Source organism: Engystomops pustulosus, chromosome 11 (genome assembly GCF_040894005.1).
Source record: "Engystomops pustulosus chromosome 11, aEngPut4.maternal, whole genome shotgun sequence".
Taxonomy (NCBI): Eukaryota; Metazoa; Chordata; class Amphibia; order Anura; family Leptodactylidae; genus Engystomops; species Engystomops pustulosus.
The window spans coordinates 39,025,648-39,039,860 of NC_092421.1; the positions used below are offsets into that span (position 1 = coordinate 39,025,648).

Genomic DNA, 14,213 nt, shown 5'->3' on the forward strand with positions numbered 1-14,213 from the left:
TTATTACTTATAACAACAAAGGCAGCAACCAGCATTACAGCTATTAATACAGTAGATATAAGGAAACCTTCTGCAGAGCTTCATCTACTGCTGGTCTCTGTTATTCTCCTCCACAATAGAAAAAGGTAATGGAAACCCCTATGTAAAGCTGAGGACCTGTGGTTGGAGGGGGGCCCCAGCCACAACTTTGCTATGGGTCCCACTCATTCCTAGTTACGCCAGTGGTTAGAAGTTATCTTTATCACAGTCTTACATGCTGGTGTGTGCCCCCTCTAGCAGGATCCATTCTTCTTTTAGCTTCTTACGCCATTGTTATTACAAAAACAAGGCTTTAAAAAAATATGCAAATGAGCCTGAGGGGCTCCTGGCTCAATTGACAGCTATGGAGCCCCTCAGGCTCATTTGGTTAATTTAAGGTAGTTTTTAGCTTAAAGCAGCTAAAAGAAGAGCATATCCGGCCACAGCAGGCACACACCAGCATGTAGTTGTGTTTGGTTCACCATCCTTCTTCCGGCTGGTAAATTTCCGTAAAGTGAACGAGGTTGAGCAGCAATTATTTTTGTTTCTTTAAGAAATTTGTAAAAATGTAAAATAAACAAAAACAAAAAAAAAACAGCAACAACAAAATAAACCCCACAAATAAAGTACTGAAAGTAGCAATTTTTATTTGAGTTAAAATTATTTACAAAAAAACCCAAAGACATACTTCATGAAACTGGTACAAACTTGATTTTTATTTTCCTGCCGTTGGCTTTTGCTCCAAAGATCACAGCTGAGAAATACTGTATAAAATAAAAATAGGATTGGATTCAGAAAAGTACTCTACCATTCTATCTCCAATGGCTTGTATTTACACAAATATATACAGTGGAAAAACAAAAAAGTTATTTTAAAATTCTTTAATCTGAAATAAGGTTCCAAGTACCCTTTAAAGCAAATGGGGATTTCAGCCAAACAAAATGTACTGCGACTTAAAAAAATGGCTCCCAGAGACTGCGACTGCCCAAGCATCAGCCCCCCACCTTGCCAGAGCACATCCTAAGGAGCGTCACCAGACACCGCGACTCGTGTTATTAGGATAAGCTCCACCTTTTAATATGCAGAGATAATGTAAAGGGCTCTCATGTGAACACTATGCAAAAAAACCTGGAATAGTATTTGGTAAGAAGTGTGTAATATTCATGACCGGTGCGAAGACCACATACATGATATTCAATAGCTCAAAAATAAAGTGAATTTATTAAAGTAATTTGTGAAATTTAAACAAAAAGCCAAATTATTTCTTCCACTGGTTAAAAATTTGGTTTTAAAAGGTTTCTCCATTAGATGCTGCACAGCTCTTGGCCTGTACTTTACTGTGTGCGCTATTCTGGCTTTGTTCGCACATGGTGTCGATGCACTGTAAACCGATATTATATGCAATTCAAAATCCATGTGTGAACGCAGGCTCTGGAGTCCACAGCAAATAATAAGCGGCTGCCTGGTTATAGCAGTGATCCTCCCAGCCTGTGAGTGGCGCCTCCTTTCCTTTGGAGTTGGAAGAAGCACAGGAAGCAGAGTGTGACAGGGACTGGGACATGTTTTACAGGAGTAGAAAAGAAGCAGTAAGCAGTTTAATCTTGTTACTAGTCAATGAAAAACCCGTTAATTTGTCATATAATTGTAGACAAGGTACTGAAATCAGACACAGAAAATTAACCCTGCCATGCAAATTAACCCACACAAAGAAATACTTCACTAAAAGGAACCTGTCACCAGGGGCATCACTAAAGCCCATTACAGCCGCATTACAAATATGTCTTTCGGCATTCAAACCAAAGCAAGCCCTGGAAGACATCTTTGCTATCCAGCTATAATGGACTTCTACAACCTGTCTTTAGTAACAAATGAGGTCCCTGGTGACTATGATTACAAAACATTGTTCTTGTTCCAAAATGGTTCCTTTCCATGGCTGCAACGTTACAAAAATAAGTTTGTAAACTTATATGCAACTCACCTGATGTGAGGCCAATGATGCTAAAGGAGTCCTGCATAGTAAATCCTACTTGCATTGCCCTGCAGGTCTCACTGCTAGGACATGCTGCTATGTGGAACACAGAGTTCTGTTACATTATTGGACACTTCGTGTCAGGTGATGTCATCTAAGGTCCTGTTACATTTGAAATTTCTACCTCGTGTATCTGAGCACATGAAATTACAGTGCGGCATGGAGGAGGAGTAGTAGTCCATGTTGGCATGCTGTGATTTCATGTGATTAGATACACACATTGGGTATACATTTCAAATGTAACAGGACCTCAATTGACACTCTGGCCACGTGACATCACTCAACAAGGCATACGACATGCAGAGGTTTAGATGGGAGGGGCCGGTCGAGCAGGACACGTTCCCTCTAATGCCAGGGAATATAAGTCGATCTTATGGGGATGTGAGGGTATCGATTTTTAGTCCGTTAATAGGGCTCTATGGGAACCTGGGACTTGGTGTATTTGTGGAAATGCGGTGACAGATTCCCTTAAATGGTAGATTTGACTGTTTTTTGTAATAAACGGCTCTTGCTTTTTGTACAGCTATGGGCATCCAGCCCTCTGATTTCTACAAAGGCAAAACTAGCCTAAATGCAAGCACGAGTATAGCGAGTCAACATGTAAGATGTGGTGAGTATTAAAAGCCGAGTAGAAACTTAGCATCACTTCCACCCCTTAAAAATGGCTGATCTTACTAAGCAGGCATGTAAATGAGTAAAACTGAGGAAAAATATTTTCCCACCATGTTCTCAGCTCCGTCTGCTCTATAGTATTCTGCATGTTCATTGTAGCAAACACTCTCAAAGTAGATATAAATAATAAAACATAGCAACAAATAGTCACGTCCCCTCCGCTGTGTCTCATAAAGCAACTTGGTCCTATGTTAGTGATCCAGATGAAATTGGAACTGTACTGGCGGGGAGACATATACCTAAAGTTATAGCGTGCGCTCATCACACCGTGACCGGGGGTCATAGGCCTCTATGGGGACCGTGATAGGCCATGCGCATGGGGGGAATAAAGCTGGGACAGAAGCCAGTTAAAAACAGATTTTTCAGAATTGTTTTGGAAAATCTGCACAAATTTGGGAACACGAAATTCTTGCTACAGCTCAGTTCACACTTATTAATTGTGAGAAAGAAATATTATAAAGTAATGCTACCCCCACCCCCAATTTAATAATGGAAGAATCTGCTGAAATCTGTGTTTACCTCCTACTTCTGTACTTAACTAAGGCTTTTTATTGGCTGAACATGTCCTGTCATGTTCTATCTGCAGAAAGTATGATAAAAAGCAGGTGGAGGGGAGCAGAGGAAAAGAAAAAAAAAATCAATATTAATTCATAACCCTGTCCTTTCTGCACCCAAAGGTTCAATGGGGGATGCTCATCAACCATTGGACTCATTGTACACATCATATTCATCTTGATGGGTTCCCTTTAAAATTAAAAATATTATTAAACATGCACAAGTCAAAAAACCTTTCTGTAAAAGCTTGAACCGGGCAGTAACTCACAATCGGGACCTATTAGCCGTTACTTATAAATAAAAAGGGGCCAAACCACATAAAGCTATTCTTTGGAAAGACAGACTTGCCTTCTCCATCGCCTATAGAGCCATCATTTACTCTTCATCTGTAAAGAGCACAATCGTGGGAGAAAGTGCAATATTAGTGGATTCTAGAAATTGTCTGAAAATTAATATATCTTATTAACATTTTCACATAAATATTGCTAAAAAACTCAACTAATATGAATTTTATACACAAGACCTTAGACTACCTACCTTGCTCTTCTAGCTTTGTGGACTTTTTTTTTCTATTTTTTTATTATTTAGATAAAAGGCAGAGATGCAGTTTGGCTGATAACTATATGGCTTACGTAAGGTCTCCTTGTCATCCTGTACCCCGTCAGGGAATAGCAGAGACTGGGAAATATTCTCATTATGTATATAGATCTACATCAGCAGAACATTCTCCTCTCATCTTCTCAAAATGTTCACGCTAACATCCATGAGCCACACTTGTCCATCACATCACAGAGCTCCCTCCATCTGAGCCTGAAGCGACCTTTCGTGGTAGGTGGTCAGAACATCCGGCGCTTAAATTACAAATTCACGTGAAGAGCGCCCGCCGTTTTCGCATGTTGACAAAAAGTTTATGACACGGAATTAAAAGGTGCAACAAACTTGTGCATTGCAGCGCAACGTTAAGAGCCTGTAAATGCAAGGAGGACCCTTGATCATGGCTGAAGGCATTTTTCCCATGTCACGCAGGGTGGTCGTTACAGAAGAACAAGGGTAAAACGCTCCCTGAAAGTAATTAAGGGCACATGCCTTCTCATTGACATTAGTCCAAGATGACACCTGAGATGGACCACCTAAAATATAAAAATAGACCCCCACTGAGTTCATTCTGTACAATTGAGCTATAGACAAAAGTGTATCTGAAATTGCGCTCTGGCACACTCCATCCAGCAACCCCCACACCCCAGTCTTCTGGCCCGCCAATGGCAAAAATTTGGTGCTGCACCACTTAACAGAATTCACAACAAAACTGCTTTAAAAGGTATCCATAAATCTTAAATTAAGAATAAACGGGGTGGAGAAGGAAGGGTTTAAGGTGAATATATACAGAAAATACATTGTGTTATGATCGGAAGCATCTAGTACAAAAAAAGAGTAAGCAAAATAGCCAAGGGCCAAAAATCTGTTAACAGTTTTCTAACAACTTTTACATAACTCTTAACAGTTTGGAAGCATTAAAAGCCTATTACAAAGCAAACAACAAAAGAAAGGTTGAGAAAACGGGAAAACCAAAAAGGAAAAAAAAAAAAAAGAAAAAAAAAGAAAAAAAAAAAAAAAAAAAGAAGGAAAAGCAGCCTTTCGTCTGGAGCGCGGTTAGCAGATGTCATTGTACTGGCATGTAATGCAGTACTTCAATAGTAACACAGCAGTTGCACGATCAGCAGCAAATTCTTTGCAAGTTTACATTTGATTCTTTAGAACTGGCCATGACCAAACTTATCCAGAGGAAATAAATAGAAAACCCTAATTCCACCCTACACAGAACTCAAATACTGTGAGTACGGCCGGGTCTCATTCATCTACACAACCTCCGCTCCTTAGATTCCAAATCACACGGGTGTCCGGCTGGAATCTGGTTGAAGAAGCAAACGCAAGCTCAACAAGACGGCGAAAAGGGGGGTCCGGTTTTTCAATGTAATTCACACAGAAAATTGCGCTCAGTGCATCTTCATGGACTCTTATACATGACTTGTTCCTTTTATACAAGGAGTTTATCCAGCATTAAGAAGTCTGTTTATGTAGATACCTAGCAGTGTTCCAAATACTCAATGACTCTGGAGATTGACTTCTGCCCCGTGGTTCCCACTGCACACTGGAAGAGATACAGGAAACCAGTTACATTAATGGCGCGAAAATACACACAGTACACATGACGTATAGTAATTATAAACATCAATCACTTAGATGTATTCTGAATACACATGGGATATAGAGGTATTATGTTATATTCCATATTCTAGAATTCAGAATTTAACTTAAAGGGAACCTGTCATCAGGGATGTCCATTTTAGCTGGCAACAGCTCCTAATAGCCTCTGCTATGCAGATTTTAAAAATGGTTTATATAAACTACTGAAATCATTCATATAACCTTCTCCCTGCCAGCTACAAGTAGTGAGTCCCTGGGAAAGGGGAAGCTTACAAAGATTCAGAATGATAAAAAGTACATGGCACAGGCTATTAGAACCTGTCACCAGCTAAAAATTACATTCCTGGTGACAAGTTCACTGGAGAGTTTCAACATTTGCTAACAGTGGGACCTCCGGCACCATCAGTTCAGTTGCCTTCTAGAATAGTGTTTCTAGTGGAATCAATAAATTGATGTTCTTGAACCAGTTATGTATCTGGCTCAAGCTGCATTTTAATTCCTGGCAATATTTCAGGAAGCAGGACTCCAAGCATCATAACCTTACCATGATTATATTGACTCCCAGCATCATAGATTACTATGATCCCTGGAGGACATCATTCAGTCAGGAAATACCATCATCTGTATTTCAATGACCAAACCATATGAAAATGACTGCAAATTTTTGTAGTGCTATCGTCTCATTGAGTGAAAACAGCAGCACACAGCAGTGTTCTAACTCTGCTAATCAATTGAGTTGTAAAGTCCCACTGTAAAGCTTGATTTAGCGCCAAAAAGAAAGGGACAGCTATGCAATATGACAACTAGTTACTTACTGTAAGATTCATGAAACTGAGAAACTTTTTTAGCATTTCAGTCATTATTGAGAAATCTCCATCTGGTAGATGACTCCGTACAGTAGTCACGTTGATCTGAAAGTGTAAAACCAAGTCAAGAAATCAGGTCCTTGAACAATTGACAGGTCAACCTGAAGCCACATGCAATGCCAGTCAAATCTCCCATGATATAGCGTGACATCACAGGCCTAGATGAGGCGGTTAACTGCTCACTGGGACTAGTTAAGACATGTATATGAATGTGCAAATTTGAGGTTTAAAAAGCTTATGAATTTTTGATTAGCAACAGAAAACATATCAAACAACAGGTGGACGTGTGTGACAATCCTGCTGATCAATAGGCTGAAGCAGACTTCACTGTCCTGTAATTATATATACATTGGTCACAAGATTACTGCTTCTTTACAATGTTAGGTGCTAGAGCCATCTGAGGGAACATATATTGCAGGTTCTTGAAGATCTTTGGATCACCAAATGACTGACATGCAAACAACTCAAAGATATTTGATGTAAAACACAACACCACTAAGTATTTTACACTGACCGGACTCTCCTGACAGAGACAGCCCAGGAGCAAAGCTGTGTAAGAAGCGACAATGCAATCTTCCATGTGCTTTCCTGCATGTTGGAGGGCTGCATAGAAAAAAGAAAAAACGTTAAAGACATACAGCCATTTATTTTTACACAATACACCATTCTAGCTCATAGCTTGTTTGTCTTAACACTTTTGACCTTAAAGGAAACCTACCACTGCTGATGGTAGGTATTAGATGTAAACACCGGGCACCAGCTAGTGTTTTAAACCGCTATATCGCGGTTTAAACACATTTTGATGAACAGCCCCGAGGTAGCTTCGGCGCTGCGCGCGCCTCCATAGGAAGTGCCGGAGGCATCACGCGCGCACGGCTGCGCGTTGCGCCGAAGCTACCTCGGGGCTGTTCATCAAAATGTGTTTAAACCGCGATATAGCGGTTTAAAACACTAGCTGGTGCCCGGTGTTTACATCTAATACCTACCATCAGCAGTGGTAGGTTTCCCTTAAAGAGAACCCATCATGCAAACTTACCCCCCTAAACTAAATATATTTTCATAAACTGCCATGAGAGAGCATTGTCTCTATCCCTTCATTGTCCCTCTACATGCCTGTAACCCTAAGCAATGAGGTCCTAAAGCTGTATGCAAATGACCTGTGAAATGTCCAATGAAGCATTAGCATATTCAAGCTGTCCACTCTATTCATGAGTGGGAGGCACAGCCACACCCCCAGTGCATGACTGACAGGCTGTATAATGATGTGCTTCCTGGTGCTGGTGGCCACGCCCCCTGCAGCCTGTGTGTGCATTTGTGTGTGTGTATAGGAGAGATACAGCAGCTCCAGGCAGCCATGTTACAGCAGAACATGTCAGATTCATGTGTAGCTGATGTCTGTGTCTCTCACCTGTATATTAGGAGGATGCAGCATGTCAGCAGATGCAACACACACACTAGCCATGCTTTACTATACATTACACACAGACATGAGCAGGGGGAGGAGAGGGGAGGGGTAACAGGGGTGACATCACTGCCTCTGACCATGTGACCAGCCTCATTTACATAATAAAGAATAGATGATTTTACAATGAATAATGTATGAAATAACTAGATAAAGGCTGGGATGGGATAATTGTGAGCTGCTCCAACAGGTAGAGGTGACAGGACTAGTGACACAGACCTGATGACAGGTGTCCTTTAAGAAGTGAGAATTGCACTCCTGAATCAAGTAGTCCGTCTATAAATGTTATATGACCCATCAAATCACTAGCAGTGTATATCTGTACTGTGTTAGGCATCATGTCTGATAAAGAGAACTAGTATTCTCAAAAGCTCACCACCAAATAAACTCAGTCACAAAAAGGTATCGCCTGATTTCTTCACTCTTCTTTCCGTCAAATCAATGTGTTTTTGGCTATTTGCTGCTGAAGTACACACACCACCTAAGGCTAGGTTCATATTAAATTTTGTGCCAAACATAAGGCCATGTCAGAGGGATTGCTTATACAGGGGGATATGTTGCCCGGAGACCCCCCTCTCCCTTTGAATGCAGGGGGAGGATTGTACATCAGCAGCAGCCAGCGATTGGGTGCTGCCGATGTACTGTGGTGTTCCCCTAGTGCATCTTCCTGCTGAGCTGCCTAACAGTTGTGGTGGTGGATACAAAACGTTGTCTACGCTCCCCATAGGCTTCTATTGACTCCGCTGAGCAAAAAAGCAAACAATAAACCATTAAAAATTAGTGAAATTTGAAACCAAATGGAGCAAAAAAGAAATACATCTGCTAGTTCAAAAGCACAACAAAAAGTTCTCTCTGCTCCGGTGGCACAGTACCTACTTGGCTATAACTATAGGGCCTTAAACTCCACCTGCAAGAATTTACCTTTATTAAGGTCAAGTTCCTCTTCCTCCTCTTCCTTCTTTGGAGGTTCCTCAGAGTTGGGGCTTTTTTCGGTTGCTACCCACTGGATCTCTCCTCCGGTTTCCTGCCACTCTCCGCTCTTGTCATGCTGTGCTGTAGGGACTTCTTTTATCAGCTCATCTGTCTGACTCTCAGCTAACAGGGCAGCTTTCTCCCTCTCCAGGAAAAGCTAAGAGGGAAATTTAATGGAATATAAATCATTGTTGATAAAGGACTACTTTAAAAGGTGTCAAATTTCTCCAAATATTCTGTAGTATCCAAATCTAACGTTTATAACGAAGTTGTAAAATCTAGTCTCAGTTTCTACACCAGTTGAGTCTATGACAAGCCAAAATGTGGGACAAGCCAAAAAAAAAAAAGAAATAACGTGCAGCGCCCATCAGCAGCTTAGGTAAACTATACATTAAGCTTGCCCTTGTAATAGTTCAGCCATGCAGTAATAGGACCTGGCCTGTCTATCCAACAATGCACGGCTACGACAGCGCAAAAATGGGAGCGATCTCACAAAACAACAATTCCTATTGTCATTATGGTTATGGGGTTCTTTTAACACAGACATGAACTCTCTGGTACTGGTTAAACAGTCATTTTATGTGTTTCAAGTGGGAACAAACACTATTTTCCAAGCACTTAACATCACCTAAATAATAATAAATCTGGCATTGAACCCATTTAAATATATGCATAAAATATGCAAAATGAGCCTCTCTTACCAAAACCAACGCATGTACGGCATCAATATATCTCATTTCTACAGTGATCACTTCTCCCTCCTCACTAAAGGAATCATACGATTGTAACGTCTGCATGTTGACAAGGCAGTGCCGGTTTCTAGCACTGTACTCCACTAAATTGATCAACAAACCTAATCCCTAAAAAGAAGGAAACAAAAAGACAAAATTTCAATATACATAAGCTAAAATAGAATATTTTAGAGGAGTTCAAAAAAGTTGTGAAGAGAAACGCCTGGAGGTTCATACCCACAGCTACTTTATACTTGCAGGTCCGGTGATAACACTAGATCGTGTCACCACTGTAGAGGGGCCACACAGCATTGGGATTATTATAGCTGGATGGATGGATGACAGGGATTTTTTTCCCCCTAATTTTACAACATTTGTTGTGCTGAAAAACCCCTGGAATAAGTTTATCAAAGCGGATTATTGTGAATATTTATCAATTGTTTAGCTACATCTATGAATGATCACACACAGAAGTACATGTGTCAGCAAAGTCAGTCACTGCTGATGCACAGGTCATCACCCCACTTTCTGATGGTAGGTGCCCTTTAATGGGTTTACAGCCATAATTGCTTCCATTGCAATCTTAACCGGTTCGCGACCGCCCGCCGTGTATTCACGGCGGCGGTCGCGTTCCGATGCATGTAGAGGGCTCGCGGGTTGATCCCTCTCCATAGCCGGTAAGTCTCTGCTGCATATTGCAGCAAAGGCTTACCGGTAACACCCGCGATCAGTGCAGGCACCGATCGCGGGCGTTTTCTTGCAGATCGCCGCCGGCAATCCTTTCCGAGGATCGCCGCTCCCCGTGATGTCATCGGGATAGCGGCGATCCGTCGCCATGGTAGCTTCGGGTCTCACGAAGACCCGAAGCTACTACGGGTTAACCCATTCATTACAATGTGCTATCAGCACATTGTAATGTATGAGGAGTAAAATCCCTATATACTGCCATACTGTAGTATGGCAGTATATGGTACGATCGATCAGACAACTTAGGGTTAAAGTACCCTAAGGAGTCTGAAAAATAGTAAAAATAAAAATTAAAAGTTTAAAAAAAAACCTAAAAATTCAAATCACCCCCTTTCCCTAGAACTGATATAAATATAAACAGTAAAAATCATAAACACATTAGGTATCGCCGCGTCAGAAAATGCCTGATCAAAATATAATAACGGTTTTTCACTGTGTTTAACCCCGTAACGGAAAATCGCGTCCAAAAAATTAAAAATTCTATAAAAAGTGATCAAAAGGTCGTACAGTCCTAAAAATAATATCATTGAAAACATCATCAAAAGTAGCAAAAGATGACACCACCTTCAACTCCATACAACGAAGTATGGAAAAGTTATAAGCACAAGAAGACGGCAAAATAAAAAAAAAATTTTTGTACATGAGGTTTTAATTTTTGTAAATGTATGAAAACATTATAAAACCTATACAAATTTGGTATCCCTGTAATCGTATTGACCCAAAGAATAAATAAGATGCGTCATTTGTGGCGTGAAGTGAAAGCGGTAATATCCAAGCCCACAAGAATACGACACAAATGCGTTTTTTCACCATTTTCACTGCATTTGGAATTTTTTTCCCGCTTCCCAGTACATTGCATGGAATATTCAATGCAATCACTATGAAGTGCAATGTGTTACGCAAAAAACAAGCCGTCACATAGCTTTTTACATGTAAAAATAAAAAAGTTATAGAATTTTGAAGGTGGGGAGTGAAAAATGGAAATGAAAAACGGGAAAGGGCCCGGTCCTTAAAGAGAACCCGTCATGCAAAATAACCCCCCTAAACTAAATATATTTTCATAAACTGCCATGAGAGAGCATTGCCTCTATCCCTTCATTGTCCCTCTACATGCCTGTAAACCTAAGCAATGAGGTCCTAAAGCTGTATGCAAATGACCTGTGAAATGTCCAATGAAGCATTAGCATATTCAAGCTGTCCACTCTATTCATGAGTGGGAGGCACAGCCACACCCCCAGTGCTTGACTGACAGCCTGTATAATGATGTGAGGCTGTATAATAATGTGCTTCCTGGTGCTGGTGGCCACGCCCCCTGCAGCCTGTGTGTGCATGTGTGTGTGTGCGTGTGTGTGTGTTTAGGAGAGATACAGCAGCTCCAGGCTGCAGCCATGTTACAGCAGAACATGTCAGATTCATGTGTAGCTGATGTCTGTGTCTCTCACCTGTATATTAGGAGGATGCAGCATGTCAGCAGATGCAGCACACACACTAGCCATGCTTTACTATACATTACACACAGACCTGAGCAGGGGGAGGAGAGGGGAGGGGGAACAGGTGTGACATCACTGCCTCTGACCATGTGACCAGCCTCATTTACATAATAAAGAATAGATGATTTTACAATGAATAATGTATGAAATAACTATATAAAGGCTGGGATGGGTTCCTTGTGAGCTGCTCTAACAGGTAGAGGTGACAGGACTAGTGACACAGACCTGATGACAGGTGTCCTTTAACCGGTTAAAAATGTATGTCATAATACATGAAGAATTCCTAAAATCTCTTTCTTCTTGAAGGACTGAACTCGCAAGAATAAAAATAACTTACCAAAACTCGAATATCAAATCTCTGTTCTTGAGGTAGGAACTTTGGAACTTGAAGAACACAATTGAGTGCAGTGCTTATCAGATTGTCTTGCTCCCCAGTCTTTGTGCTGCCCCATTCTGTAGAATACAAATAATATTAAATTTAATAGTGCAGTAATAGACCATGTGCTGGTGCTACCACTATTACAGCCACCAAGCCACGAGAGAAAGCTGCAACACTGGTGGTGCAACGCTTTTAAAAAGACACATTTTATAGTTAATACAGTAATACAACAAGCTCATACCATTGTCATGTGTTAGATTGAGCAGTACACCAATGATGGCTCTCATACAGTCCTCCACAGCTTTGCCAACATGGCTGCCCGCACTGTGGTGTATAAGTGGCTTATTGTAAGGAATGCAGATGCTCTCTTCAGCTCGGTTGTATCTCTGAATGAACTCCTCGCAGTGCCGCAGAGCTCTGTCCAGAAACCAAAAGAAAGACTCAATGCAAAGTCATAATTCCATTAACCGGAAGGAGTTATCCCTCAAAAATGGAGGGGGAGCAGGAGAAGGAAAAAAACACAAACAATACAGTCAAGACAATAGCAATTGCTCCATGCAGTAATATATAGCGTCTATTGTATATGGAGACACCAAAGAGTAAGCCATGTACAAAAACATCTTATATGGGGAGAGGATGGTAAGGGAAGGATGGAAAGAGAATGAAAATTTTAAGTGTCCAGATTAGGGGACACCTCCATCAGTCTTTATACGCCAGATGGTTTATCTTCTAATACATTAATGTCTCAGGGCTGCAGTAATCTGTGCAGCAGAAACAGAAGACTATCACAGGGAGATGACAGAAGCGCTTTATTATCACTTCTCATCCGCTTTTCCAGGACTTACCATGACGTGTCAATTGCCTGGTGGCTTTTCAACTACAAGATGGTGTCCTACCACTCCCACTGAATACCACAGAAGCTTCAGAAATTGCATAGCACAGCGCTCAGCTATCCCCCCATACTCAGACTGTGAACAGGAGTGCTGGAGATAACCGTGCACTGTGCTCTGCAGTTTTAGATGTTCCCAGAGTATACTGTATTTTATAAATACATTGTAAATGTAAAATAAAGATTTGTTACGTACTAAAACAGAGAATATATTAAACAAAGTAAAAATGTAACTTACTTTGCTGAAGACACAATGAGTTGGGAATCTTTGTATGCAATTAAGTAGCTCTGGTTTTCTGGATTGTGTACGGTGACCTGGAAAAGTAGAATAATGCATAATTGTTACTGTTGTCTGGAAAGTGTAAATTAGGTAATATCACAAAATATGCCAAAGGCTGGACAATACAAGTTGTGAAAATCCTGCAACTACATATTAAGGGTTTACCAGCAGGTACTTAAATGAGAAAATTACCAGCCTGGATAATAGGAAGTTAATTTTTATCTTCAGTCCCTCTACCTCTACTGTGTAGGGGACTTTAGATTTTTACTCTAATACATCAAGAAGTGAGCACCTGTGTGACATCTCACGACCAGGGATCGGTTTCTGTGTTTCGATTTTTCACTCCCAGTCTTTAAAACCATAACTATTTTATCACCCAGTGTACAGAGCAATACGAGGGCTGCGGTTCTACTTCACAAAATTGTATTTTCTAGTGATAGTATTTCATACTCCATGTTGTGTACTGGTAAGCCGGAAAAAAATTCCATCCACAATTTGTGACTCCATTTGGTGCCAGCTCCATAAGTGGGCATTTGCAGTAAACATCCACTATGTATGAAGAGGGCTTAGCCTGTGAGCTCTCTTCCTACATCCTAAACGGTCATGCACATCAAAATACATTAGGAACGACAAAAGTGAAAAATAGCCACATGATGAATTGTCAGTTGTAGTTGTTGACGTTAAAAATAGATTTGAAATTGAGCAAATTTCTGAGATTTTATGAAATTCAGAAGTTTCATTGTGGTGATAAGATCTTAATAATCAGAGAGACTCAAACACAGGCCGGAAGCTAAGACAATCAACATCTAAGCAGTGTTCAGGCACTCCCGCTCATAAAATTAATGGAGGGGGGAGAAGAGTTCCCCTACATCATTTCACTAGTACAGGTATAGGTTATGTTAGCGTGCAGGTCATTAG

At 40.8% G+C, this 14,213-nt stretch overlaps 1 protein-coding gene across 11 annotated transcripts in view; it reads right to left on the reverse strand.

The window, feature by feature from the left end:
• Positions 1-645: 645 nt before the first annotated feature.
• The window catches only part of WAPL (WAPL cohesin release factor), a 41,847-nt gene continuing 28,279 nt past the window's right edge, over positions 646-14,213 (reverse strand). For 4 of the 11 annotated variants that reach the window (XM_072130489.1, XM_072130491.1, XM_072130492.1 and 1 more), the window contains 8 exons: positions 13,254-13,330; positions 12,368-12,543; positions 12,085-12,200; positions 9,481-9,639; positions 8,729-8,936; positions 6,860-6,948; positions 6,295-6,390; positions 646-5,423 (listed from right to left, as the gene is read on the reverse strand). In XM_072130489.1, coding sequence (XP_071986590.1) covers positions 5,358-5,423; positions 6,295-6,390; positions 6,860-6,948; positions 8,729-8,936; positions 9,481-9,639; positions 12,085-12,200; positions 12,368-12,543; positions 13,254-13,330 — 987 coding nt within the window. In that variant the 3' untranslated portion in view covers positions 646-5,357. The remainder of the gene's footprint in view (positions 5,424-6,294; positions 6,391-6,859; positions 6,949-8,728; positions 8,937-9,480; positions 9,640-12,084; positions 12,201-12,367; positions 12,544-13,253; positions 13,331-14,213) is intronic. The other 7 variants (XR_011850721.1, XM_072130488.1, XR_011850722.1 and 4 more) reach the window with 7 other exon arrangements.